This window comes from Mauremys reevesii, linkage group 2 (assembly GCF_016161935.1).
Source record: "Mauremys reevesii isolate NIE-2019 linkage group 2, ASM1616193v1, whole genome shotgun sequence".
NCBI lineage: Eukaryota > Metazoa > Chordata > Testudines > Geoemydidae > Mauremys > Mauremys reevesii.
The window spans coordinates 166679884-166706805 of NC_052624.1; the positions used below are offsets into that span (position 1 = coordinate 166679884).

Consider the following 26922-nt stretch of genomic DNA (forward strand, 5'->3'; position numbering starts at 1 on the left):
AAACCTACTTTATTAAATTGCAGTTCTCTCTTTCCCCAGACCTGCTGTTAAAGCAGATCAGTTATGCACTAATTCTGCTCTCATTTCGAGTTGCCATTGGAAGCATTGGTGTTTTGATGAAAATCACTTAAATATGCCCCTAACGGGCAGCTTACTGAAACTCAGCAAGGCAAATCCAAATTAGTGATGGCTTCCTAAATGGAGATGACCCTTTGCTTTTCAGCCTGGAAAAAAAGAACCTTTAACTGGACCTCTCTTCAGACTGCTGGATTTGTTGACTGTGGCCAGTCCTCTGAATTCCTGTACAGTTTTTGTTCCAGTCATGTTTTTTTCCCCCTTCCCCTCCACTTCTCTTGCCAGAACATTATCAGATGAGTGTGCTGGAGTCCGCTCCAGTCAGCTCCACTGTGGGCCGTGTTGTTGCTAAAGACCTGGATGAAGGCATTAATGCTGAAATGAAATACAGCTTTGTAGATGGAGATGGACTGGATGTCTTTGACATTAACACTGATCCTAATTACCAAGTTGGCATCATAACTGTGAGAAAGGTAGTAAGTTTTCTTTTTAAATCCATTTATACAGCTAATTGTTCCGGTTACATTTCATGGGTGCAATATTCTGTTATAGCTACTGTAACTTGGTTCCCATTACATGACAATAGCTTCTTTCCTGTTATGAAACACCATTTCTTTAACACTCTTCGCTAAAATATGAAAACAGGCTGTATTCTCAGAAAAATCCTTAAAAAGAGGGTAGTGTGATTATAAATAAATATGTACATAAATGTCCCAGTTCAATATTTATTCATGTAAATAACCTTTGTGGCTTAATTACACAACAGTGTGAGTGATCTGATCAATATTTGCATTTGAACTGTAGACATTTTTCATGCTGGTGTCCCATAAACAATAATAAAGCAAGCCAAATAATTATTTATAAACCAATAAAAACCAAGCAGTTTTTTTAATTGCTGCTTGAAGATCCATAAATGCTAATTAGGTTAGAAGAAGCTCTACTTTAAAATGGCAGCTGTGAAATTGCTAGTATTTTGTACCACAGGCTACACAGAAAGGAATATAGTATTTTGCTTAGAGTATCTCCTGCAGGATATTTATTCTATAATTTTATATAAATGTTAGGGCTAGTCTACACTTACCAGCCGGGTCGACGCAGTGAGTTCGACTTCTCGGAGTTCGAACTATCGCGTCTAATCTGGACGCGATAGTTCGAACTCCGGAAGCGCCAAGGTCGACTCCGGTACTCCACCACTGCAAAAGGCAGTGGCGGAGTCGACCTTGGAGCCGCGGACTTCAATTCCGCGGCGTCTGGATGGGTGAGTAGTTCGAACTAGGGTAGTTCGAATTCAGCTACGCTATTCACGTAGCTGAATTTGCGTACCCTAGTTCGACCCCGCTTCTTAGTGTGGACCAGCCCTTAGTTGTTGAACTCTCTTTCTAGATTCTGAAGCTATTGTTATACCTTTTCCTAGGCATATCTAGTGCACTCATAATAAAATACGGTCTCTGTTTAAATAGCCTGAGCCAAAATCATCCACTAAAATAGAGTGACACACAGGATGGATTTGATCCTCTACTTTCCAGATTACTGTACCCCTTTCAGGAGTCTGTTTTGTCTTGCGTACCTCAAGTTTCACCTCACTTAAAAACTACTTGCTTACAAAATCAGACATAAAAAATACAAAATTGTTACAGCACACTATTACTGAAAAATTGCTTCCTTTCTCATTTTTACCCTATAATTATAAAATAAATTGATTGGAATATAAATATTGTATTTACATTTCAGTATATAGCGTCTATTGAGCAGTATAAACAAGTCATTGTATGAAATTTTAGTTTGCATTGACTTTGCTAGTGCTTTATACGTAGTCTGTTGTAAAACTAGGCAAATATATAGGTGAGTTGATGCACCCCCTGGAAGACTTCTGCGTACCTCCAACTGAGAACCACTACCGGTACTTTAGTTCTTTAGGCCAAGATTCAGCAAAGCATTTAAGCATAAGTATGCAGTACTATAAAAGATGCATTCTAGAACATACCAATGAGAAGAATATCTAACACCAACACAGTAAGGTACATCTCATTCTAGGCTAACAGAGTTTATATGCTTGTAAAACTGTGTGTGCCTATGGTATTTTATAAGATGATTCATTTGTGTATAGCCACACTCCATTTTGGAAAAGTTCCCATTCAGATCAAGATTTCACATCCCAAGGGCAGCAGAAGTGTTATATTGAACTTGCTTTGATCCCCAGAGCACTGCTTTACTGCGTTATATCTGAATTTGTGTTATATTGGGTCGCATTGTATCAGGGTAGAAGTGTATAACCTTGCAATTGCTTTTGCTTCCACTAAACTTATGGATAGCACTTGATTAGGTGAATGATTTTCAGACCTTCAGTTGTTTCAAACAGAACCCTTCCTCTCATCAATTTAGGTGTTGGGTTTTTAGTTAAATATAGAATGTTCCTGATACAATTGCCCCTTCAGGATTTATTTTCAACTAAAAATATTTAGATGTGGTATTTGGCATAAAGACTGACCGTGTACTAGAGATGAATCTGTGGAAAGATACTGAGATGCAGTAAAAAGGGGAGCAGCATTTATTTTAGGCACACAGGAGGCTGCAGCCTAACACACTGAATTCAACAGGCTTAACACAGTCCTTTTCTCTTCATCAGCCCTTAAGTTTTGAGAGCAAGAAAAGCTACACTTTAAAAGTAGAGGGCACCAATCCCCACCTGGAAATGCGTTTCCTGAACCTGGGCCCCTTCCGAGACACCACGACTGTGCACATCAGCGTGGAGGATGTGGACGAGCCACCAGTGTTTGAGCCTAGCTTCTACTTTGTGGAAGTGCCTGAGGATGTGGAGATTGGAACCACCATACAAATTATTTCTGCCAGGGACCCTGATGTGACCAACAACTCAATCAGGTTTTTCATACTGTTTTTTTTAGCTTTTCTTGTTATCCAGAGATTTTCTACTTTATGTCTTAGGCCGTATACTCAGCTGGTGTAAATTGAAACCCCCATTGCAGATCTGTCCTCATATTGTGTTGTAGGTAATCAACTCTCTTCTCCATTCTGTTTCAAAGCACGTTGTTACACACAACCTATCTTTGTCAACAGTTCAGCTATACAAATACATTTATAATAGAATGCATGCTAATAACATATGCCTGGACCACTCAATTATCTATTGTGGCATTCAAGCTGCTTAGTTAGATATTCCCATAAGTAATAAAGGAAGATAAACTACATTCACAGTCATGGGAGCTTCATGTCTACAATTCAGCCAGGAACCAAAAGAATGAGTTGCATGATTATCGCTCTCATTTCCAGAGTGGCAGCCAAGTCTTACCAGAAAAGACCAATGTTCTTTGACACCATATTCAGTATTGAAACTTACATAAAGTTTCAGGTTCGTTGCATTTTCATAGACCAGCAAATAACCCTTAAAAGTTTCTCTGATCTATGCAAGCGGTTGCTATATTGTTTCCCTCCCCCTGTGCAAGTTCAGCTTCTCAGCTGCCTGGCTTCAGGATCTTTACAGAGAAGCACAGCAGGAACGCTAGATGCTGAGTTGTTACAATTTTTGAAGGGACAGTGAAATCCTTATATGTGGCTTTACGGGCTTCACATAGGGAGGGAACCGGGTAGACACAAAGCCTGTTCTGCTTAGTGCACTATTTTCCCTTAGAAGTGCTCTCTCTAAGATGTATGCTTTCCTTTTTCCTACATCATGTCCATTGTTTCTAACTCCTAACTAGATTATGAGACTATCCTTCATTCGGCTCTGTGCTTCTCATCTTAGTCTTTCCTTCAGTATCAATCAAACAACATCATTCTACTCTCTCTGCCTCAGGGTCTTATCATTCTAATCATTTGCTGGCATCATCCACACGCTGCAGCTTTGCAGTGAAAACAAGTTCATGTGCATTTGTGAAAAAATATATCCGTAGACACAAAAGGTAGATATATGTTCATATTTTTACTGTGGTTTTGAGTTTTTCCCAGGACTTTTCAGCTAACTCAGTTGAGAATAAGCTTTTTAAGGGGGGAAAAAATACAAACAGCAAGGCAAGAACAACTACACCTCTACCCCGATATAACGCGACCTGATAACACACAAATTTGATATAACACGGTAAAGCAGCGCCCCGAGGGGCGCGGGGCTGCACACTGCGGTGGATCAAAGCACGTTCAATAGAACACGGTTTCACCTATAACATGGTAAGATTTTTTGGGTCCTGAGGACAGCGTTATATCGAGGTAGAGGTATATTTAAATTCAGGCACAATTAAAAATATGCTCCAGTATTTACATACACATATTTTCTTGTGTGCAGCCTCTCTTTCCTCCTGCATTGTAAATACACAGAGAGAAACAAAATATGAGTGATTTGGGTAAATAAAGATGTAGAAATCAACTATTGCTCCTCCACTGCCTTGCACCTCATTTGGCCAGTTACATCGACGCCTAATGAGAGCAAAATCAGAATGGTAGTGTTTTACACCGTCACTTTCTACTGGTGTAAATGACTGCACAAGGTGCAAGGTTGGGGAGAATCTGGCCCTTGTAGTGCAAGGAAGGAAAGGAGGAGGAAAACATACATTCAGTGCATCAGAAATGATTCCACCAGAAACTAAGGTTGTAATCCAAAAAAAAAAATAATCAAAAATGCCTTTTTTTTTCAAATTTGAAAATAAATTTAAAGCACCAGACCATGTTTCAGAAGGGCACACTAAACACATGGGAATGCTGAAATCCTCTTATTCCCAGCTTCTGGCATCTGGACTCCCCCACTGAGAGACTCCGATTGCTGGAAATGTGGCTTGATTACTGCTGAGTGACTAAGGAAGATTATTTAAACAGTACAATGGACATGAGCGTGGAAGACTAGTTATTAATAGGAGATAGTGTGTGGAGAAATCAGTACAAAGCCTCCACCTGTGCTTTGTGACATCACTGATTAATGCTGAACCACTAATCAGAGGGCTATATTCACTCTCAGATACTAGCTGGCCTGAAACTGTCATAGGAAAAATCTTTTTATAGATCTCATACAAGAATGATTATTATAGAAAAATACAGCAACTCTCATGCAGATTTCTGTAATAAATCTAATACCTCAAAAATCTCTATTTAAAATAGAAAAAATACCCTTTTTTCCCCTTCTCTCACTTTTTCTGGGGGAAATAATTGCTGTTTCTTTCCCAAGTGCATAGCTCTACAGTGTTGTGTATTGCCAGTACTATACAGCAGGGGGAGGAGGGATAGCTCAGTGGTTTGAGCACTGGCCTGCTAAACCCAGGGTTGTGAATTCAATCCTTGAGGGGGCCATTTAGGGATTTGGGGATTTAGTTGGGGATTGGCCCTGCTTTGAGCAGATGGTTGGACTAGATGACCTCCTGAGGTCCCTTCCAACCCTGATATTCTATGATTCTCAAAGTCAGGCTGCCGCTTGTGTAGGAAAGCCCCTAGCAGGCTGGGCCAGTTTGTTTACCTGCCATGTCAGTTGGTTTGGCTGATCACGGCTCCCACTGGCTGCAGTTCGCCATCCCAGGCCAATGGGGGCTGCGGGAAGCAGCGCAGGCCGAGGGATGTGCTGGCCAGTGGGAGCCGTGATCGGCTGAACCTGCCGACACAGCAGGTAAACAAACTGGCCCAGCCTCCCAGGGGCTTTCTCTGAACAAGCAGCAGCCCAACTTTGAGAACCACTGCTATACAGCATGATGCTGTCCTAAAATCAGTTTTGCATGTTTGTTCTGCTGATTGTAAAGCAGAAAAAAATTCAGAATAAAGGTCCTGATTCTGCTTCTGGTGAGGTCAGTAGATAAACTCGTCTTCAATTCAATGAGAGCACTGTGGAGTAGGCCAACAGTGGTGGAAATGGGTCTGAACTATAATCTAAGGAACGGTGCTTGGATTGGTGCCTGGTGATATCTTTTGAGGGAGTGTCTATCTTAGATCAATAGCTGTAATAGATTAACCGTATACATTACAGTTACACATTATACATTACACATCAGCAACCTCCAAAGACAGAAAGAGTCTACTGTAGTCTTTAAGTGTGAAAATTAAAGGTATTTATCACCTACAGAAAAGCATCATAATACTGCAGAGAAAGTGGTCTTTGCTTCCAAAGGCCAAATGTTCTTTTCCACAACATAAAATGAATCTGTGGACCTCATTACTGCAGGATATCATTGATGCAAATAGAAGTCAAAAAAGGATTACACATTATGGGTTCATTGCAGACTCTCAGAGCCAGAATGGTACTGAGGGGGCAGATGAACTGCCTCCACAGCAGTGGCTGGATGCACTTCTGCACCCTATATTCCCATTGCCATCTGAGAGTTTTGGATGTGCAGAGAAATGGCAAAATTTCCACCTCTGGTAAATATATTACAGCCATCAGAAGGATTGTTCCTGTGTTCCATGAAGGGTGATAATTGTGGATCAAATGTCTGAATTAAAAAAAAAAAGCCAAAATGGGTACTGTCAGACAACTCTGCTCACCAAAGAGACACACATTCCAGTGCTTGTTCCTAACATCCAAACTAACATGGTTACTATACTGGTACAGTCAAAGTAGTTCAATCTCCTGTTGCGTGGACACCTTTATACTAATATAAAAGTGCTTATACCAGCATATCTTATTCCTGTACAGGACAGGAAATAACTATACCAGTACAAGGTGCCTTTATCCTGGTATAATTGCATCCCCAGTAAGGGTTGTACTAGTATAACTATCTCAGTAACGGACTCCCACCCCCAACTAGTTAGTTAGGCAGTACAACGTTCAACATAGTCTGTAGTGAACAGTGCATTACACTCCCTACCCTCCAGCTTCAAACTATTAGTGTTCCCTGTGAAAGGATGCCAACATTGAACTATTTATCAGTTAGTGAAGGCTCCAATCCTTACCTGCTGAAGTCAATGGGAACAGGAGCAGGTCCTAGATGAATGCAGTTATGTTCTATATGATAGTTGGTGAGGTACTTTAGTGGCTCAAAGTTGGGCAACTGGGCAACAAAATGGGAGATTAAATTCAGCGTTGATAAATGCAGAGTAATGCACATTGGAAAACATAATCCCCATTTTTTTATATATATGTATGAATATGAAATGATGGGGTCTAAATTAGCTGTTGACACTTAAGAACGAGATCTTGGAGTCATTGTGGATAGTTCTCTGAAACCATCCCCTCAATGTGCAGTGGCAGTCAGAAAAGCTAACAATGTTGGGAATCATTAGGAAAAAGATAGATAAGACAGAAAATATCCTGTTGCCTCTATATAAATCCATGGTAGGCCAACATCTTGAATATTGCGTGCAGATGTGGTCGCCCCGTCAAAAAAAAATATTTGAATTGGAAAAGGAACAGAAAAGGGCAACCAAAATGAGTAGGGGGTATGGTATGGCTGCTGTTTGAGGAGAGATTAATAAGACTGGGACTTGTCAGCTTGGAAAAGAGATGCCTAAGGGGGGATATGAGAGAGGTCTATAAAATCATGACTGGTATGCAGAAAAATAAATAAGTGTTATTTACTCCTTCTCATAACACAAGAACTAGGGGTCACCAAATGAAAATAATAGGCAGCAAGTTTAAAACAAACAAAAGAAAGTACTTCTCACAACGCACAGTCAATCTGTGGAAATCTTTGCCAGAGGATATAGTGAAGGCCAAGACTATAACAGGGCTCAAAAAAAGAACTAGATAAATTCATGGAGGATAGGTCCATCAATGGCTATTAGCATCCCTGCCCTCTGTTTGCCAGAAGCCGGAATGGGCAACAGGGGATGGATCACTTGATGATTACCTGTTCTGTTCATTCCCTTTGGGGCACCTGGCATTGGCCACCATTGGAAAACAGGCTACTGGGCTAGATGGACTATTGGTCTGATCTAGTATGGCCGTTCTTATGTTCTGTATGTGCTGTATGTACTATAACACAACGCTTCCCCAAGAGTTGCATAATATTTTTAATATGTACTTTTGCAGATATTCAATTGATAGAAGCAGTGATCCTGGGAGGTTCTTTTACGTCGACATTGCAACAGGCGCTCTGATGACTGCAAGACCTCTTGACCGGGAAGACCTTTCTTGGCACAATATCACTGTGCTGGCTGTGGAGCTGAGTAAGTGGATGGAGACTGTAGATAGATTAGAGATACAATAGGTACAGTGATAGATTATTTTCAATTAAGCAATTCACATTTTTTTTTATTAATTGAATGGAAGTCACATTATCTGTCTGAATTGAACTTCTCACATTACAGAGTGAATATTGCATTTTAGTTTTTACACTCTTTTTTGTAAAGGGATGAGATTTGGGGGGTTACAATTAAATGCAGAGTGTTGTTTTCTCAATTCATTAGTATTCAAGTGAATTATTGTAAAGCTCTTCTTGAAATATGATTCAATGAGAGCATTCTCCCCAGAACAACTAGTTAACAAAAATAGATGCTTCTGTGTGTATATCAGAGTAGACACCAAGGCTCCTAGGGAGGATTAGATGACTCAGGGAATTGGTAATAGGATGAGAGCTTTTTCACTTCTGGGTCACTGGTTCAAATCCATCCTAGGTCAGTAGAGAGCAAATGTCATTGCCATCTGCTTGCTGTTTACAACCAAGTCATTTCGCACAAGCCACAGAAGCTGCGTGAATTGCTTTTAACAACTCCAGAACAGTTGAAATTTGCTAGGATTCCATGTTTAGTTACATACCAAAAACTCAGCCCAGATTCACCATTGTGAACTTCTAGGTGCAAAGGAGGCACTGAGAGTTTTAAAATGAATCTATGAAAAACTGCAATTTTGATAGCGCTTAGCTTGAGGTACAAATGAACATGAAATTCAAAGCAGAGCTTCAGGCATCTGAGCTGAAACCTCTGTGCTTCATAAGGTTTTGTTAATGATCTCAGTCCATTTTCTTGTGGACATCACAAAATCTGCCACCATTCAGCATTAACTGGTATCTTTGTCAGCAGTCTCTCAGTTGTCCAAGAACTGATTGGACTCGTCTAGAAAGATCATATCTAGGGCTACATCAAGTTTGAAACAGAATAGCTGGGCAGTTTGAATGAGTGTGCACTCCTGCTATTTAGGCAGTGCCTGCTTTACAGCTGGAGTACTTCATACTCCAGGGCTCTTTAACCTGGCACCTTTTGCAATCAGTAACTTAAATGTTAAATTTAACATTCCTGTGGCAGGGAAAAATCCACAGTGGCACAACACTGTAGTATTTAATTTCAGAAAGGGGAACTACACAAAAATGAGGAGGTTAGTGAAACAGAAATTAAAAGGTACAATACCAAAAGTAAAATCCCTGCAAGCTGCGTGGAAACTTTTTAAAGACGCCATAGTAGAGGCTCAACTTAAATGTATACACCAATTTAAAAAACAAAGTAAGAGAACCAGAAAAGAGCCACTGTGGTTAAACAACAAAGTAAAAGAAGCAGTGAGAGGCAAAAAGGAATCCTTTAAAAAGTGGAAGATAAGTCCTAATGAGGAAAATAGAAAAGAGCATAAATTCTGGCAAATGAAGTGTAAAAATATAATTAGAAAGACCAAAAAATAATTGAAGAACATCTAGCCAAAGACTCCAAAAGTAATAGCAAAAACATTTTTAAATACATCAGAAGCAGAAAGCCTACTAAACAACCAATGGGGCCACTGGCTGATCGAGATGCTAAAGGAATCAAAAACAATAAGGCCATTGCAGAGAAACTAAATGAATTCTTTGCATCAATCTTCACTGTTGAGGATGTGAGGGAGATTCCCAAACCTGAGCCATTCTTTTTGGGTGACGGATCTGATGAACTGTCCCAAATTAAGGTGTCATTAGAGGAGGTTTTGGAACAAATTGATAAACTAAACAGTAATAAGTCTCCAGGACCTGATGGTATTCACCCAAGAGTTCTGAAGGAACTCAAATGTGAAATTGCAGGACTACTAACTGTCATCTGTAACCTATCATTTAAATCAGCTTCTGTACCAAATGACTGGAGGATAGCTAATGTGATGCCAATTTTTAAAAAGGGCTCCAGAGGTGACCCTGGCAACTACAGGCCAGTAAGCCTCGCTTCAGTACCCGGCAAATTGGTTGAAACTATCATAAAGAACAAAATTGTCAGACACATAGATGAACATAATTTGTTGGGAAATGGTCAACATGGTTTTTGTAAAGGGAAATCATGCCTCACCAATCTACTAGAATGTTTTGAGGGGGTCAACAAGCATGCAGACAAAGAAGATCCAGAGGATACAGTGTATTTAGATTTTCAGAAAGCCTTTGACAAGGTGCCAGGCTTTTAAGCAAAATAAGCAGTTATGGGATAAGAGGGAAGGTTCTCTCATGATTGGTACCTGGTTAAAAGATAGGAAACAAAGGGTAGGAATAAATGGTCAGTTTTCAGAATGGAGACAGTTAAATAGTGGTGTCCCCCAGGGGTCTGTACTAGGCTCAGTCCTATTTAACATATTCATAAACAATCTGGAGAAAGGGGTAAACAGTGAGGTGGCAAAATTTGCAGATGATACAAAACTACTCAAGATAGTTAAGTCCCAGGCAGACTGCAAAGAGCTACAAAAGGATCTCACAAAACTGGGTGACTGGGCAACAAAATGGCAGATGAAATTTAATGTTGATAAATGTAAAGTAATGCACATTGAAAAACATAATCCTAACTATACATATACAACAATGGAGTCTAAATTAGCTGTTACCACTCAAGAAAGAGATCTTGGAGTCATTGTGGATAGTTCTCTGAAATCATCCACCCGATGTGCAGCGGCAGTCAAAAAAGGGAGCAGAATGTTGGGAATCATCAAGAAAGGGATAGATAAGAAGACAGAAAATATCATATTGCCTCTATATAAATGCATGATATGCCCACACCCTGAATACTGCGTGCAAATGTGGTCGCCCCATCTCAAAAAAGATATATTGGAATTGGAAAAGGTTCAGAAAAGGGCAAGAAAATTTATTAGGGATATAGAATGGCTTCCGTATGAGGAGAGATTAATAAGACTGGGACTTTTCAGCTTGGAAAGAGGCGCCCAAGGGGGGATATGATAGAGGTCTATAAAATCATGAATGATATAGAGAAAGTAAATAAGGAAGTGTTATTTACTCCTTCTCATAATACAAGAACAAGAGGCCACGAAATGAAATTAATAGGTAGCAGGTTTAAAACAAACACAAGAAAGTATTTTTTCACGCAATGCACTGTCAACCTCTGGATCTCCTGCCAGAGGGTGTTGTGAAGGCCAATACTATAACAGGGTTCAAAAGGGAGCTAGATAGATTCATGGAAGATAGGTCCCATCAATGGCTATTAGCCAAGATGGGCAGGAATGGTATCCCTAGACTCTGTTTACCAGAAACCGGGATTGGGTGACAGGGCATGGATCACTTGATGATAACCTGTCTGTTCATTCACTTTGGGGCACCTGCCATTGGCCACTGTCAGAGGACAGGCTACTGGGCTTGACGGACCATTGGTCTGACCAAGTATGGCCATTCTTATGTTCTTATGTTCTAACCTAGGAGCCAATTCTGCCACCCTTCTGTGGAGCAGAACCCCCAGACTGCTAAGTGAATTGGACCACCTGCCCCATAAGGTTCAGTTCACTATGGTGGAGGAATCAGGTCCTTAAAAATTGATAAAAGAATAAGGTTGAGATTTTCAAGATCACCTAAGAGATTTATACACCAAATTCCTATTTATTTTAGGCAGCTTTGAAAATCTCAAACTAACTGTGCTGTCAAAAGGCTTCAAAAGTAAATGTTACTTCTGCAGCAGTGAACACATAGGGCTAGATTCACAAAAGGACTTAGGTGCACAAGTGCCACTTTATGGACCTAAATCCCAGAATCAGGTCCCTCAGGGATTCACAAATCTCCAGCTGAGCTGCCCTCAAATCCTGTAGGCACCTAAACTTATTCTGTGCCTAAAATTGTGCAGTAAAAGTTCATTAGGAGCCATAGGTGCCGACATAGGCCGGAGCACCCACAGAAAAAAATTGGTGGGTGCTGAGCATCCACCCGCAGCTCCCCATGGCCCCGCCCCCCTGCTCCAACTCACCTCTGCCTCTGCCATGAGCACACCGCCCCGTCCTGCTTCTCCTCCCTCCTAGCCCTTGTGTCACGACACAGCTGATTCGCGGGGCAGGGAGGGAGGAGGGGGAATGCCGCACGCTGTGGGCAGAGATGGGGCCAGGGTGGGGATTTGGGGAAGGGATCCAATAGGGGCAGGGATGGGGTGGAGTTAGGGCAGGGACTTTGGGGATGGGATTGGAATGGGGTAAGGGGCAGGGATGGGGTGGAGTCAGGGCGGGGCCGATGGCGGAGGGGCACGGGCACCCACCAGCGCCAGAGAAAGTTGACGCCGCTGCTAGGAGCCTACATTTCTGCCGTTGAGCATGTGCCCTGCAGCCTCTCACCAGGCATCCGGCTGGCTAAATCCCAGAATGATGCATGATCCAGGAGAAGACAGACTTGCCTACTACATTGGGCTCCAATAGACAAGCTTACAAAAACAGCCAGGGGCGGGTGACAACTCCTAACTTTTAGCTGGTGAGTAGGGTACTTACCTTGGATGTGGGAAAGCCGGTTCAAATCCCCCCACACACACACATACACACCTGAAGAATCTGGACTGAGATCTTCCACCTCTCAGATGCATGCCTTAGCCATGGTGTTATGGGATATTCTGATGTGGTCCCTCAGTCTCTTGTTCAATCTGTGGATAAATTTTAAAAAAATCCATTAGAGCAGGGGTACTGGGTGCGTTCTGCCCACCGTGCTACAGCATCATTCTTATGCTTGCCTCCCTCTCTGCCATGAATTTTGTTAAATTATATACTCCCCCTCAGTCTACAAGTGAATATTTTTTTAACATTTGTACAAAATATACCCAGCCATCTCTGAGTTAGGTGAAGGGCGGAGTTTGGGGGCGGGGGGCAGAATATACCATTTCCGCTTTAATAGAAGTGTCAAGGGTTTTTTGTTGTTGTTGTTTTGTTTTGGGGTTTTTTTTTAATATGCACAGCTCAAAGATAGAAGTGTAAAACTTTGCCTTGGCTTAATCCTCGAAGAAGAAGAATTGCTTGTTTTATCTGAAAAAGATTGAGGGACAGATCAAGAGGATCTTGACTTGTCACTGCTTTGCACTACTGCACCACTAGTGCAGCCAAAACTCCAATTTCATAAGTCCAGGGAGGCTCACCTAAGTCAAGGGCAAGGATGACCTACCCTAGTAGTAGGGAGCTAATGTAAGGGCTTTTATAACACACCTCCCCTCCCTATATATCAACAGAAAGGTGTCGTAACCTGATATGACCTCACACCATCCCAACCTATCCTTAGCTGTGTGCTCAGCCTTCTGTGGCCAAAGCAGCCCAGAGGCTCAGTTAAAGCCATGCATTACAGCAGCACTAGGATCAGAGAAAGATAAAGTGAAACTCCTTTGCACAGCACCCACTGACTCATTGTCTGGGTTGGCTGTAGCTACAGAAGTGTCCCGTATTGTCTGAAGCAAATAAAATTTCACTTTTCTATATGTGCAGTACAACATTTCTAGTAGGTTTCTAGCTTCCAAATTGCCTGAGTCTGTATGCACTTGTGCATACAATAGATGAATAAGGTGAAATGGGATGACATTTAATAGTGCAAGGTCATGTATTTAGGGACTAATGAGAAGAATTTTTGCTATAAGCTGGGGATGTATTAGTTGGAGATGACAAAGGAGGATGAATGTATTGGTTGATCACAAGATGACTATGAGCCACCAATATGATGCAGCCATGAAAAAAGCTAATGCAGTCCTAGGCTGCATCAGGCGAGGTATTTCCAGTAGAGACAGAAGTGTTAGTACAGTTATACAAGCCACTGGCAAGACCTCATCTGGAAGACTGTGTGCAACTCTGGTCTCCCATGTTTAAGAAAGATGAATTCAAACTGGAACAGGTGCAGAGAAGGGCTTCTAGGATGATCAGAAGAATGGAAAACCTATTTTATGAGCAGAGACTCAAACAGTTTTGCTTGTTTAGCCAGAAGATGGCTGAGGAGATATGATTGCTCTCTATAAATACATCAGAGGGATAAATACTAGGGAGAGGAAAGAGTTATTTAAGTTAAGTACCAATGTGGACACACGAACAAATTGATATAAATTGACCATCAGCAAGTTTAGACTTGAAATTAGATAACGGTTTCTAGCTATCAGAGGAGTGAAGTTCTGGAACAGCCTTCCAAAGGGAGCAGAAACCCTAACTGGCTTCAAGACTGAGCCTGAAAAGTTTTTGGAGGGGATGATCTGATGAGACTGCCTACAGTGGCATGTAGCCGATCTACGACTGCTAGCAGCAAATGTCTCCAATGGCCAGTGATGGGACACTAGATGGGGAGGGCTCTGAGTTACTACAGAGAAATCTTTCCCAGGTATCTGGCTGGTGGGCCTTTCCCACATGCTCAGGGTCTAACTAATCACCATATTTGAGGTTGGAAAGGAATTTTCTCCTGGGTCAGATTGACAGAGACTCTGGGGGCTTTTCATCTTCCTTTGAAGTATGGGGAATAGGTCACTGGTTGGGTTAAAGTAGTGTAAATGGTGGATTCTCTGTAACTTGGAGTCTTTAAATCATGCTTTATGGACTTCAGTGACTCAGCCAGAGGTTAGGGGTCTGTTACAGGGGGAGGGGTGTGAGGTTCTGTGGCCTGCAATGTGCAGGATATCAGACTAGATGATTACAGTCAGAAGGGACCATCACAAAGTCTATGAGTTTCTATTTTTAAAAGGTAGTTTGATATTATTCAGTCTATAAATTAGATATTCATATGCCTCTGTGATAGGTACAGTATAAAACATATGGATAGATGACAAGCTACATAATCAAATTATTTGACAGTATTAACTCAGTGGTACAGGCATGCTACATGCAATATGAATACCATACATAAAAAAACTTATGAAAATTCCAGAATGTATGCTCTACTGTATTTGAAACCATTACATAATGCTTTAAAGAGATAGTATTTTAAATATATGCACAAGGTAGCAGGGTTAAAGTTGAGAATTAAATCTCAACTTTTATGAACTTTTGAACATTTGATCGCTCAGTCTTCATCTTGTTTTTGTATGGTGTTTCATTTTGGTTTTTTATGTGGAATAATTGGGTGTGGGGGACCAAAAAACACCACAAGAAGAAAGAAGCTAATGTATTCATCTTGAAGACACAGGGTTTGTATGTTATTTGATCTGAAGATATTTACCTTGATGAACTCATCTCTACTTCCATTTGTGAGCAACTAAGCCAATAAATTATGTTCCACTTGGTTTCCACAAAAGATGTCATGAAAATTCCATCTTTTTCTCATTGAAATTTGACGGAAAACTTTTGTAGAAATTTTTACTTTTTTCAACTAGTGCTATAGCTGATCAAAAAACTGGATGATTTTTGTATAAAATATTTGTCCAAAATGTCAAGCTGTTTTATAGTTGAAATTCTAAATTTTGAGAAAAATCAGAATTGCAGAATTTCAAAAAACAATTTTATCAGCTCCTTGAGCCCAATGCCTTCTGAAACAAGGCTAATTGAACCACACCTTCCAACCTTAGCCTACCTTAATTCTTGGCATTGTCTCAAACTTTCCCAGAAATTTACCTTGTGTTTGTGGCCAGGTTTGAGATAGCTGTGAACATTTGAGGAGTCGAGGTGGTTAGACTGGAATCTGGAACTTAATCTTGCCTATAGTATCCGCTCTCTTTCCACACCTGTTACAATTAGAATAATTTCTTTCAATGCAACAAGGCTAAAAAGGAGAGTTTGCTTGCCTTTTTGGTAGAGCGAGCAGATACTTTTTCCTGTGATTATAAAGTCCCTGTAATTATTTTGTTCTTTCTTCTTTTAGACAATCCCTCACAGGTTGGCAGTGTATCAGTCACAGTAAAAGTCCTGGATGTGAATGATAATGCTCCTCAGTTTTCCAGGTTCTATGAAGCTTTTGTGTGTGAAAATGCAAAAGCTGGACAGGTGAGAAATCCTATATGTCTGTGTGAGATGAATGTTGTCGCTTACATGCAGATACTGCATTGTATGGGCATAGCCAGCAACTAAGAAAAGGGAGGGGATGGGGCTTTTGCACTACAGGACATCAGACGTTTCTTCAGAACTCTGTTCAGCAGTTCTGATGCTCTTGGCCCAATGATGACTTCATTGTTTTCCAAAGGAAATTACAGTATGCTAGTAATAATCTCATCCATAGCACCTTTCTCCTCCCTATTGATCACAAAGTACTTTGCAAACTCTGATTCACTTCACTTCTGACATGAAGCCATTTTTAGAGAGGCTGGCAGCAGACAACCAGACAGCATGTTGCACAGCAGCAATGACAAGAGGAAATGTGAGACCACTGGGGCAAACTCTGCCTCTAATGAAGAACACTTGGAGTCAGTGCTCCTACATGACAGGCAGTGGGTTGGGTTGGGTTTTTTGTTTGCTCTTCTTTTTTTTTTTTAAAATCCTGGCAGGAAGAACTCCACATGCACAGTAAGTTCCATAGAATTGAACATATTCATCTAGGAAGGACGACAGACTGAGTCACCTCTCTAGGGGTTTGATCATGTAATTACAGGAAGTATAGGTATTTCTAACATAGGATCCTAGGTTCCACTCATTGACACCCATGAAAATCAAGAATCACTCCACTGAAGCAAGCAGTGCTGACATCACAATGGTGTCCCTTCTCTGTCTCAAATCACATCTTTCATATATGGACTCATTCATTAGGGTTTCTATATTCCACAGGCAGATGCACAAACTCGGCATTTAAGGTCCGATCCTATGCTCATTGATGTCAGTGGGAATTTTGTCACTGACCCCAGCAGTTGCTCAACCTGGCCCTTAGGCATTCAGTATCCACGGTACTACATTTGGGTGCTCAAATCAGAATTGGATGCCTAAATTTAAAAACTGGAGTGCAGATCTCTTACTAGGGGAGGAAAAAATAGACATTCCATATTTTAAACCTGCCCTTAGCTTTCACTAAATCTACTTCAAGCCTATTTACCCCTATAAAGTAGCCTGGAGTGACTGGGCCAACTTGATGATAGGACTCCCCTGAAGTCAATGGGTTTATACCAGAGATAACTTTGTACAACTATGCACACAGAGCCCCAGAATGAGGCAAAGAAGAAAAATCATTGTTTGGGTTTCCTAGGGCAGTGGTCTCCAAACTTTTTTGATCGCGCACCCCTATCAGTAAAAAAATTTTGAGCATGCACCCCCTGCCGTGCTGGCTCTACCATTTTTGCCAAAGCAAGAAAAAAAAAAAACCACTCGGACTCCCACCCAAACTGCTGAAGCAAAACAAAACAAAAAACCCACTCCTTCTGCCGTGCATCCCCAAGGATCCTCTTGCGCACGCCACTTTGGAGACCACTGTCCCAGGGGACAAACTTTCCAAGTAGTGCATGAGAATTTAGACATGCAGCTGCCATTAGGAATAACTGGAGTCATGTGACTAAATAGCTTTACACCACTTTGAAAAGTTCCTGGAATCAATTTAAAAGTGCTGTTTAAGGCTGCCCAGGCCTATCATTTCTCAGTTAATCACCTAGAAAACAAACTTCAATGCTATGAATTCAAGTAGAAGTTTATTCCTTATATTAAAACTAAGCAAAAGGTTTGTCCCTGATTCTATTACATGCTCAGGCTGAGCAGTACCATACTCTATTACTCCCCATTGAAATCAACAGGCTCCTTATGGAGTAAGGGTGGTAGAATCTGGCTTCTATTTTCTTTCCAAACAGCCTATTATATTCATTGCTTAAGGCAATGCTTGTTTGTTTTCTTATTGTTGACTCCATAGGAAAAACCTAATTAATTTTAAAAAATTAAGGGCACTTAGATTTCACCGTTTAAAGTCAATGGCAAAACTCCCACTGACTTAAGTGGGGTTAGACTTTCTCCCAAGGTATTTTGAACTGTGGGTCAACTACAATATCATAAGCACTAGTTCTTCTGAAATCCAAATGCTTTTTCTAGTGCACATCCTTGGTGACAGAATATATAAAATGGGGAGGGAAGTTTATATTCTGTAACTTACAGAAAGTTTAGCTTATTGTGTGAAAGACAGTAGAAACCAATGAATGGAGCAGGGGCAGGAATTTAAATGTGACCATTTTTGGAGGGGCATGTTCTGTGGCCCTGCCAATTATTGGGGGGGGCATGCCCTCACTTGCCATCCCCCTTGTGCACACCCCTGAAAGGGAGAATTCATCATGTGGAAATCAGGCATGGAAAATTTACATATATAATACTGCAGAACTGCCTTTTTTTCCCTTCTTTGCTTAAAAGTGACATGTTTCCCTGTGAAACAAACCTTACTATTTAAAATTATGTTCAAAATACTCATCTAGGGTTCAGTGTGGATAAGTGTCTGAAAGTTATCTACTTAGTAGCAGAAAATGAGGTTGGAAATCTATTGACAATGGGCTTTCTTGTGACATCGATGCACGTGCTTCTGAGCATTTCAGAGCCTTCAAAAAAGGTTTGATTTAAATTGGGAATGGGGGTGTGGCTTGTCTGTTATTTTAACCGAACCAGTTGGCCCATCCCTAGTTTTACTGGGATTTGTATGATTGCAGTGAAATAAAATGAAGTCTAGAAGGCTTTCAATGTCTCAAGTCATGACTTGTCCCTCACAAGATGGTCTTGTTCAAACACTGCATTTGCTTTCACTTTTAGAGTGTAATTCTTTAAGCGGTGTCTCCCGAGCAGGGCTGCTACCACTCTGTTTTGTTCTTGCATCCCACAGCTGATTCAGACAGTGAGTGCAGTAGACCAGGATGACCCACAAGAGGGTCAGCACTTCTACTACAGCTTGGCTCCTGAGGCAGCTAACAACCCCAACTTCACTCTAAGGGACAATCAAGGTAATCAGAGTGGACACAGTCAGTTAGTTACACTTATTTCTATAGCCTGAGTTGGACATGAGAGGCTTTGACTCACAGTGCGCTATGAGACTGCCATTTCCAATAATGCCAAGTGACACCTGCTCCTTAAAGGCAGCGATAAAATGACATATTATTTTATACACTTGAAGGTTATACAACATTTGCTTCTATATAAATATTTCCCAGTGATAGGCTCTTTTCTTCGAGGAAAAGTGTCAGCATTGTGCAAATTCGGATCTTGTGGTCATGCTGTAGGCATCTAAGATTTCAAGAGTGGGACTTGGTTCAAAAGGCAAGGCTTAAAGGTAGGATTAGAACTGGAACTAGGAGAAATGGAGAGCAAAATAATTTGCCTTTTTTGCACCCTACATGTTTTCTTCCAGGCACAGAAAGTGAATGCTCTTATTATTCCAGTGTCTCCTCTCTTTTTCTCAAAGCTCTTTACACTTGTTCACTTACTGCTCATAAAAAAGCTGTAAGAGTTACAGGGGAGATGCATGGCACAGAGGAAGAAGCCATCTAGGATGCACGGAGCAGAAAGGGAGAAGCCAGAGTAGAACACTCCAAAAAGGAAACAGGGAGTAACAAGGGAAGACATTGAAAAACCATTGTCCAAGAACAAGGAAATAATCAAGCACGTTCGCTGGATGGTTCAAATGGGATCATTCAAAGTGAAAAACATTTGGAACTGAACCTGACCTTGCAATCCTTGCACACAGAATCAGGCCCAAAGTGTCCTTTATTCTAGTTTTAAGAGGTGACCATAACTATATAAAGGTTCTCAGTGAAATATTTAGTACAGAAGCAGCTCACCACATCTTGACCAGTGGCACAGAGCTACTCCTCTGCACTGCCATATAGGAGACCTAGCATTGATTATGGAGCCGATAGAGGGTTGGAAAATCATGCTTTCAGCCTGTGGTAGGGAAGAAGTCTCTCCTGTACAGCAGCAATGACCCTTTGAGCCAACTGATGGGCTGCAAAAGGATTATTTCAGGTGCCTCAAGTGAGGTTACACTGGGGGCAAATGTAGAAGACTCACAAAGTGAAGATCTTCCTCCCTCATGGAGAGGGAAAAGTCTGCTGCTAGCTACAAGATACAGCAATAGACTCCAATATTTAAAATCAGCTTCGTGCTTCACCTCTGCAAATAAATGGAGGTGCAGTGTTGTGGATGCAATTAATGGTAAGCACAACCTGTGTACACTGGCTGTCCAACTCCCCTTGCTGACCAGACCTGCCCCACGCACACACACCATCCTTTTACGCATCCAGACTGATACATTTCTGAAAGGATGATTCAGCACTAACCAAACACCTGGAATATTATTTCTGAAAATGGTGAACGACAAGGAGAGAAACCCCTTTGGGTAGTGGAGAAACAGCAAAATGCCTGTAAAACTGGGGAACAGATGGGCATCCTGTGTTCAGGTTATCAATTTATGTAAATCGGTCAAACCCCATTAAAGTCAGTGGGATATAAACAAGTTTACACCAGTTGAGGATCCAACCCCAGTTGTCTATTCTCTGTCCAAGTTAACCATTTCTATCCAAGAGCAATTTGGAATGTCTTATGATCTCCAGGGATCTGAAAGGGCTAGATTAATATAGCTACATGAGCACCCATTTCTCATCACAGCAGTTAAGAACTACCTAGGGCAATATGGCTATCCATTTCTGGAAAATAACTTTCTTGGACTAGTCGTGGAAAGGCATAGGCACAGGCACCTTAACCTGTAGAATTTACTTCCTTGAGAGTCCACCAGAGCTTAACTTGGCTTAGGTGGCCTTCAAAAGCATGGAGTACAGCCCACCTGTAGTCAGGCATTTAAGGGACAACCAATTCACCAGTGAGAGGATCACTCTTGACAGACAGAGGTAATAAAGTTAGACCCTCACCTGACTTCAAAGGGAGATGGGGCAGGCCCTTGATTAGCTAATGTGACCATACTTTAGTGAGCTATGGATGTGAATATAGCTTATGATATACTGGACTTGTGAGGGTGGGTATTTTTTGTAATCGTTAAGGTGCCCCAGTTCAGCAAGAGAGGCTGGGGACATTTTTAAATTAATAAAAATAAAGGCACCTGCAACAGCATTGGCCATGATCTGAATACAACATTGCTTCCTACTCCACCATGCATCTGTCCATCTCTCTCCAGGAATACAGAGGAAAGTTTCTGAGGTCAATCATAAATGTAGATGGAGTTTCTGCCATGGCTAACAAATGGGTACTTTTAAAAAGAATGCAAGTAGCAAGCAGGCCAGTGACCTTTCACAACAGCAGGTCAATGCTATATCTGCTCATAACAGTTATTTGGAGAGAGGCCCAAAGGTTTCCCCGTGCAACATTTTGTGACCTTGTCTCTCTTTTGGGGGTGGGAGGCAGGAGACATATTTTGCCAATAAAGTTGAAAGCAACCTTCACTGTAACATTTGGCAAACTAGGCTCATTGTGTCCTTGAGGCATTGTGCTAAAAATAGAAACTTATGAAAATTCTTAGCATCAGATGTACTCTTTCGGACCAAGGCTGTGCTTGGTAAAATGTATAGTGGCAGCAGTGACTGAATAGCTGTGCCTCCTTACCACTTTAAAATGCCAGTTTTTCAGAGACATATATCCTAGCAAACACAGATTTGTATTGCTTACAAATCTGAAATGTACATGGAGTAGTTTATGAACAAGACTGTACAATTTCAGTAACCGAAGAGGTCCCTTCCAGTCCTACCTGCAATCCATAAGAACCTACTGCCTTGACAGTTCAGTGGTAACAAATAGTAATAAAACTTCATAATGATACTTTCATCTGGGAATCTCACACTACTTTATAAATTAGGAGATTGAATCACAGAGGGGATAGATACTTATCTAAAGTCACTTTGCGGTAATGATGGGAACAGAACACAGAACTCCCAAATCACAGGTCCTGTTCTTTAACTACTAGAGAACAAATGCCTCCCAATTTGGAGTAAGGGAACAAACTAGTAAGATTACCGATGCTGCTGAATACATTGCTAGCCACTGCAGTGACTAGGAGTAATTCTTTATCAAAGCTGTAGAACTCTAGCACCAATTCAAACTGTAACAGTCAGTTTTCAGTCTAAAGAGCTCCCCTAACACCCCCTCTCAGTTCAGGAGAATATATAGAGGGTAAAGGCATTAAGTGTTTTGGATGGAAGGAGCTACAAATTAGTGGATAATTTCCTCAGTTCACAAGGAAGATTTCAATACAGTCGTCTCTTGACTCAATCCTCTGACCTCCAGCTTCTGATAATGAAAAAGAATAGCAACCATGATGGGTACAGACACTAATTCTATACTGGTGTGTGGGTATTCATCTGCAATCTCAAACATCCACCTCCTCTCCGCACAGTATTTTATGGCTTGTGGGTTCTCAAAGACCCTTTTCCTTAAATGGGAGGTTACCATTATCTCAGACATGAAAGAGAAAACCAAAAAGCTGAAAATCCTGAGAAAATCAAAGTTCCTTCTTCATGGTTGGTTATCAAAGATGGCTGCTGCTTCTCCGCCCTCTCCCCTAATCTCTGGTAAATTATTTTGCATTAGTTATTAACTATGGTAATTACTTTAAGAAAACCAGTACAAATTCTGAGGTAGATTATCCCTGGTCCTTGTACAGATGCATAGTGCCTTCCCTAGCCCCACAAGCCTAGATGCTGGAACTAGAGGTGCTGCTGCACCCCCTGGCTTGAAGTTGTTTTCATCATATACAGGGTTTACAGTTTGGTTAAATGGCTCTTAGCACCTCCACTATACAAATTGTTCCAGCCCCCATGCTAGGGTTTGTTTTGTTCCCTGAATTTTGTGGAGTACAGTGATTACTCCCCTGAAAGTACTAGGCATGAGCAATCATCTCAGCTGGAGCAGGAGAAAACAACTACGGTGTGCTCTCGTGCACACACACACACCCCTGCAAAGCCGATCCTGCATGACATGGCGTAGGCTCCATCCTATGGGATGGAGTATCATGTGTGCTCCCTCTGTTTGCCCAAAGGCTGACTGAGGAGACGGTTCCTCTGCCAGAAGTGGTACAGAGCTACATCTGTCTGTACTCAGGGTTGTGGCTAAATACTACAGTCTATCCTTCTGTGATGAAAAGAAGCTGCATGAGGCTGTAGTGAAGTCAACACTACCTGTGCTTTTGTATCATCCATATTTCATAGAACTTCTCTTTTGGGTTATGATCTAGCAGGTATCCAATCTGGGCAAGTGGTGTATTCAAATTTCTGACATGCCAGGTCACATTCCATCATATTATACACCCAGCAGTATTGTATCAAATCACATTGGCATTTGATGAGACACATGACTACACAATATGGCACAAACATATTGCAGTTACAATGCAACAAGTCCAGCTATTCTTTAGGGATGAACTGGATCCCTGCCTGTTAACAAAAACAAAAGGGTGGCAGACGCACAACACTGAGAAACACCAAAGGGAACTACATCACCATGACGGTTAAGAGAGATCTGGGAGACATATTTGCAGTAAATTAAAAAAAAAACGTGCTTCAACATTTGACTATAAAAGTCTGTTTTTCATCTTGAAAAGGAACAAATATTAACAAGACCTAGGGTTTGTCAGTAACTAATGCTGCACAGCTTCAGCCAGACGCACTCCCTGTATCAAAAAGTTATTTGTTTTATGAATAAAGTAGAACCCTCTTATTATCCGGGGCACCAACCAAGAGGAGCTAGGGATGAACAGGACTTCTATTCTTGTTCACTTTAAACAGGCTGTTCCTGTGTCCATGTATGCTCTAAGCAAGGTCCCATGCATAGTGTGGCTGTGCAGCCAGCCAGCCTCATAATTTACCTTTTTGCCAAAATGCCACAGAACTATCTGTTGGCACAGTATAAATTTAAATTGCCATTTCCTGCCATTACTTCAGCTTCTCCACCCACTCTACTAAATGTGCTGCAGAAAGGACATTGTATTAGGTGCTGGAGAGGAGATGTCAGAGGGCACATGGGCAGCCTAGAGACAAGAAAGAGCTTGGAGAGGTTTGCAGAAGAAGGCAATTGCCATTTTGCAGTTCCTAAGCCAGAGGTAGTCACTAGGCAGACCATGGGCCAAATCTGGACTGCCAGAGGCTTTTGATTGGACTGCAAAATATATTTACATATCATAATCATTATTGCAGTGTGAAAAATGTTTCTCTGGAGTCTGGACCTTGATTATACCTTGACCAAGAAATTTGGACCTTGAAAAAACAATTAACTACCCCGTCCTAAGCCTTCCCCAGCTCCAGAGCTACTAATGGGCACAGAAACAGAATTCTGCTTTGGTGCCAAGGATGGCAGACACCTTCTTCTCTGTTTCCCTTTTTTAAAGCTGTGCAGTGTATCAAATGGGCTGGTAATCAATAAAAATTGCCACATAATCAGTGCTGTTAAATTGGGGGTGGGGACGAAATGTTCAGCTTAAAACTGATAACAACACTGTTTCCACTGCAAACAAAGCAACTCTCTGTCCTAAGTACATTTATACAAATTCCACATTTTACAGGTAGGAAAATGTCAATTTCCCCTCTCCATCCCACCTCCCTTTATTTTTAAATGGAAGTTTTCCTAGCTAGCGGTGTCTTTTATGCCAGCCTACCCTGTAAACACTGACAGCACCAGGTATTTCACCAATCAAAAGCACAGATGGCCAGCTCATTATTTCCTTTGAACCAATCAAAGGGAGGTAGCAAAAATTAAATAGGAAACCACGAGCTGAAATTCAGACATCCCACAGCATCATTCCATCCAGGGAAGTTGGAGTGGAGTTTGTTGGCCCATCAAAGAGAAAAGGAGCTGTGGCCCTACAAATAAGTGGATGCCCCAATATCTGCAAATAAATTGCAGTAATGATTAGGCCATTTGTACATAGGGCCAACTCGTCTGCCCTACTCCTTCAGGTTCCTCCCCCCTCTTAGCAGCACAGACTGGTTAAGAGCCCTGCTACCATACTTTCCTACTTATTCATGGGCCTTCCAAGAGGCATTGGGCTTGTCTAAATGAGAGGTTTAAACTGGACTAAATCAAGTTAAACTGGTGGGAAAATACTTGAGTACAGATGCTCCAATTCATTATAGCATATTAACTCTGGAATCTTCTTTCAAAGTGAAAGAAATTTGACTCAGATCGAGTTTGTTCTATCTATTGTTTGTGTTCATGCAAAGCTGTTGTGCACTTCTTTGCAATCCTCCAGCTGCTATCCCACACTGCTTTGCAGGCAACCATTAATGACTTGTCTATTTACCTCTATGCCTTCCACTGCTCTGGTGTCAAGCTGACCAGATGCCCCTTTCCCTGTTTAAAAACTGGCACAGGGTCAGATTTTGTCCATTTTCTCCTGGATTTGAATATATTGGCATTGCAGCAGTATTAGTCCAGAAGCCCTACAATATGCCTAGAGCAGCTGCTTGGAGCTGTGCTAAGACCCTGAATCTCATCACCATCTGGGGAGAAGCATCAGGAAGCTATTGTGGACTCCCGCTAGAATCAAGCTCTTTTTGCAGGCACAACTAAGCACATAGCGAGGCAGGGCCTCAACCAGCACACCAAAACAGTGCAGGGTAAAGAGCAAACAGCCCAGGAGGACTTACATTCACACCAGGGATACTGGGAAAAGGTCCAGTAGTGGCAATGTGACCTGTCCATCTTTTGAAGAGCTGGACAGAATTTTGATCAGTTACCCTACCACCCAAACCAGGAAGGTTATGGACCCTGCTCTGTCCCCACCCCAAAGACAACCTGCAAGACTCACTGGAGGATGAGCATGAGGGAGCCAGTGAAGACCTGTCCCCAGAATGCTAAGATTTCTTCAGGACTCAGAATCATGACGTTGGCCAAGTAGAAAGTGAGCCCAATTCCTGACGTGCAGCAACCAAGCCCAATTCCCAGCCAGAAATCCAGCCTGGGACTGAGAAGGCAGATCCTCTCAAGGGAACCTTGTCATGTAAGTATCTATCTTTATAATTTATTATTATTATTGTGCTATGCTGCTGTGCTAGCTTCAGTTTGGGTGCCCCATGGCCACAGCTACTTTAGTTTGATGTGAGGTAGGAGCCTTTCCAAGTCTCCAGCCCCTCCTCTCAGCCCACATTATGCTTTTGGCCCCTCCATACAGTTTTCAAAATGGTGGCTGCTCTGGCCAAGCAGCCTGCATCTGTCTTGTGCTAAAGCCCTGACCATTTTCAAGCCCATACCATGGATACCCATCCACCTATTTTTCTTTCCTCTCCCCACATCTGTCCTGTCTGGCAACCCCATTTGCCTGCTCAAAATGGCAGCCAGCAGCCCGGCACAGTCTCCACCTGCACCCCCCATGTCTCCCCCACACACATCTCCCCAAGCTTATTCAAATAATGAAAACATTCATTTGTGCAAAATTCAACAATTTATCCATGCAGTGGTTACAGGAAGTTTGGTTACTATTCTCAGTTTACATGAGGTAGACATGGACATCACATGCCTGTACAGGTACAAAAACTACAGCTCCTCCAGGAAGTATAGATGCTCTGTAACAGTGAATGCTTCAGACAACCACTGCAGAACCCTGTTTTTCTCTGCACTTTCACCATGTCTGCAAGGAAGATATGGAGGATGGCTATGCAGTCATTCCCCTTCCATTTCTGAAGCATTTTGTGAGGAAGAGCCATCTTGGTGAATAACTTCACAGCATATCTCACTGGTCTGCCCTTTGCTTTTTTCAAGAAGGCCATTCTCTGCCTTTTAGTCAACCATCTCTATGTAACATCACTGAGAATCAGGACAGCCTAAAAGTGATGTAGAGGGGATTGCTATCCAGTTCTCCCCCACAGGGCCTCTACTCACCTCTACCACACTGTATAAGCAAAAATGCAAAATTCCCAACTCTTCCCTAGCCTCTTGGGGGGCAACGGCAAACCCAAGCAGCA

General features: G+C 41.7%; 2 protein-coding genes across 19 annotated transcripts in view; one reads left to right on the plus strand and one right to left on the minus strand.

Moving 5' to 3' along the window:
• The window catches only part of CDH20 (cadherin 20), a 52207-nt gene that overhangs the window by 17805 nt on the left and 7480 nt on the right, over positions 1-26922 (plus strand). The window contains exons 5-9 of one of the 3 annotated variants that reach the window (XM_039522023.1): positions 361-548; positions 2702-2955; positions 8030-8166; positions 15945-16066; positions 18852-18969. In XM_039522023.1, the coding sequence (XP_039377957.1) occupies positions 361-548; positions 2702-2955; positions 8030-8166; positions 15945-16066; positions 18852-18969 (819 nt within the window). Of the gene's footprint in view, positions 1-360; positions 549-2701; positions 2956-8029; positions 8167-15944; positions 16067-18851; positions 18970-22444; positions 22540-26922 lie in introns of those variants that run through there. The other 2 variants (XM_039522025.1, XM_039522024.1) reach the window with 2 other exon arrangements.
• The window catches only part of RNF152 (ring finger protein 152), a 239504-nt gene continuing 220574 nt past the window's right edge, over positions 7993-26922 (minus strand). For 15 of the 16 annotated variants that reach the window (XR_005593471.1, XR_005593472.1, XR_005593485.1 and 12 more), the window contains 2 exons: positions 12677-12774; positions 7993-8181 (listed from right to left, as the gene is read on the minus strand). Coding sequence is in view for 2 of the 16 variants with exons in the window: in XM_039522042.1 (XP_039377976.1) it covers positions 12708-12774 (67 nt within the window). In the remaining 14 variants the exon portion in view is untranslated. Of the gene's footprint in view, positions 8182-12676; positions 12775-15697; positions 15808-26922 lie in introns of all 16 variants that reach the window. The other variant, XR_005593487.1, reaches the window with a different exon arrangement.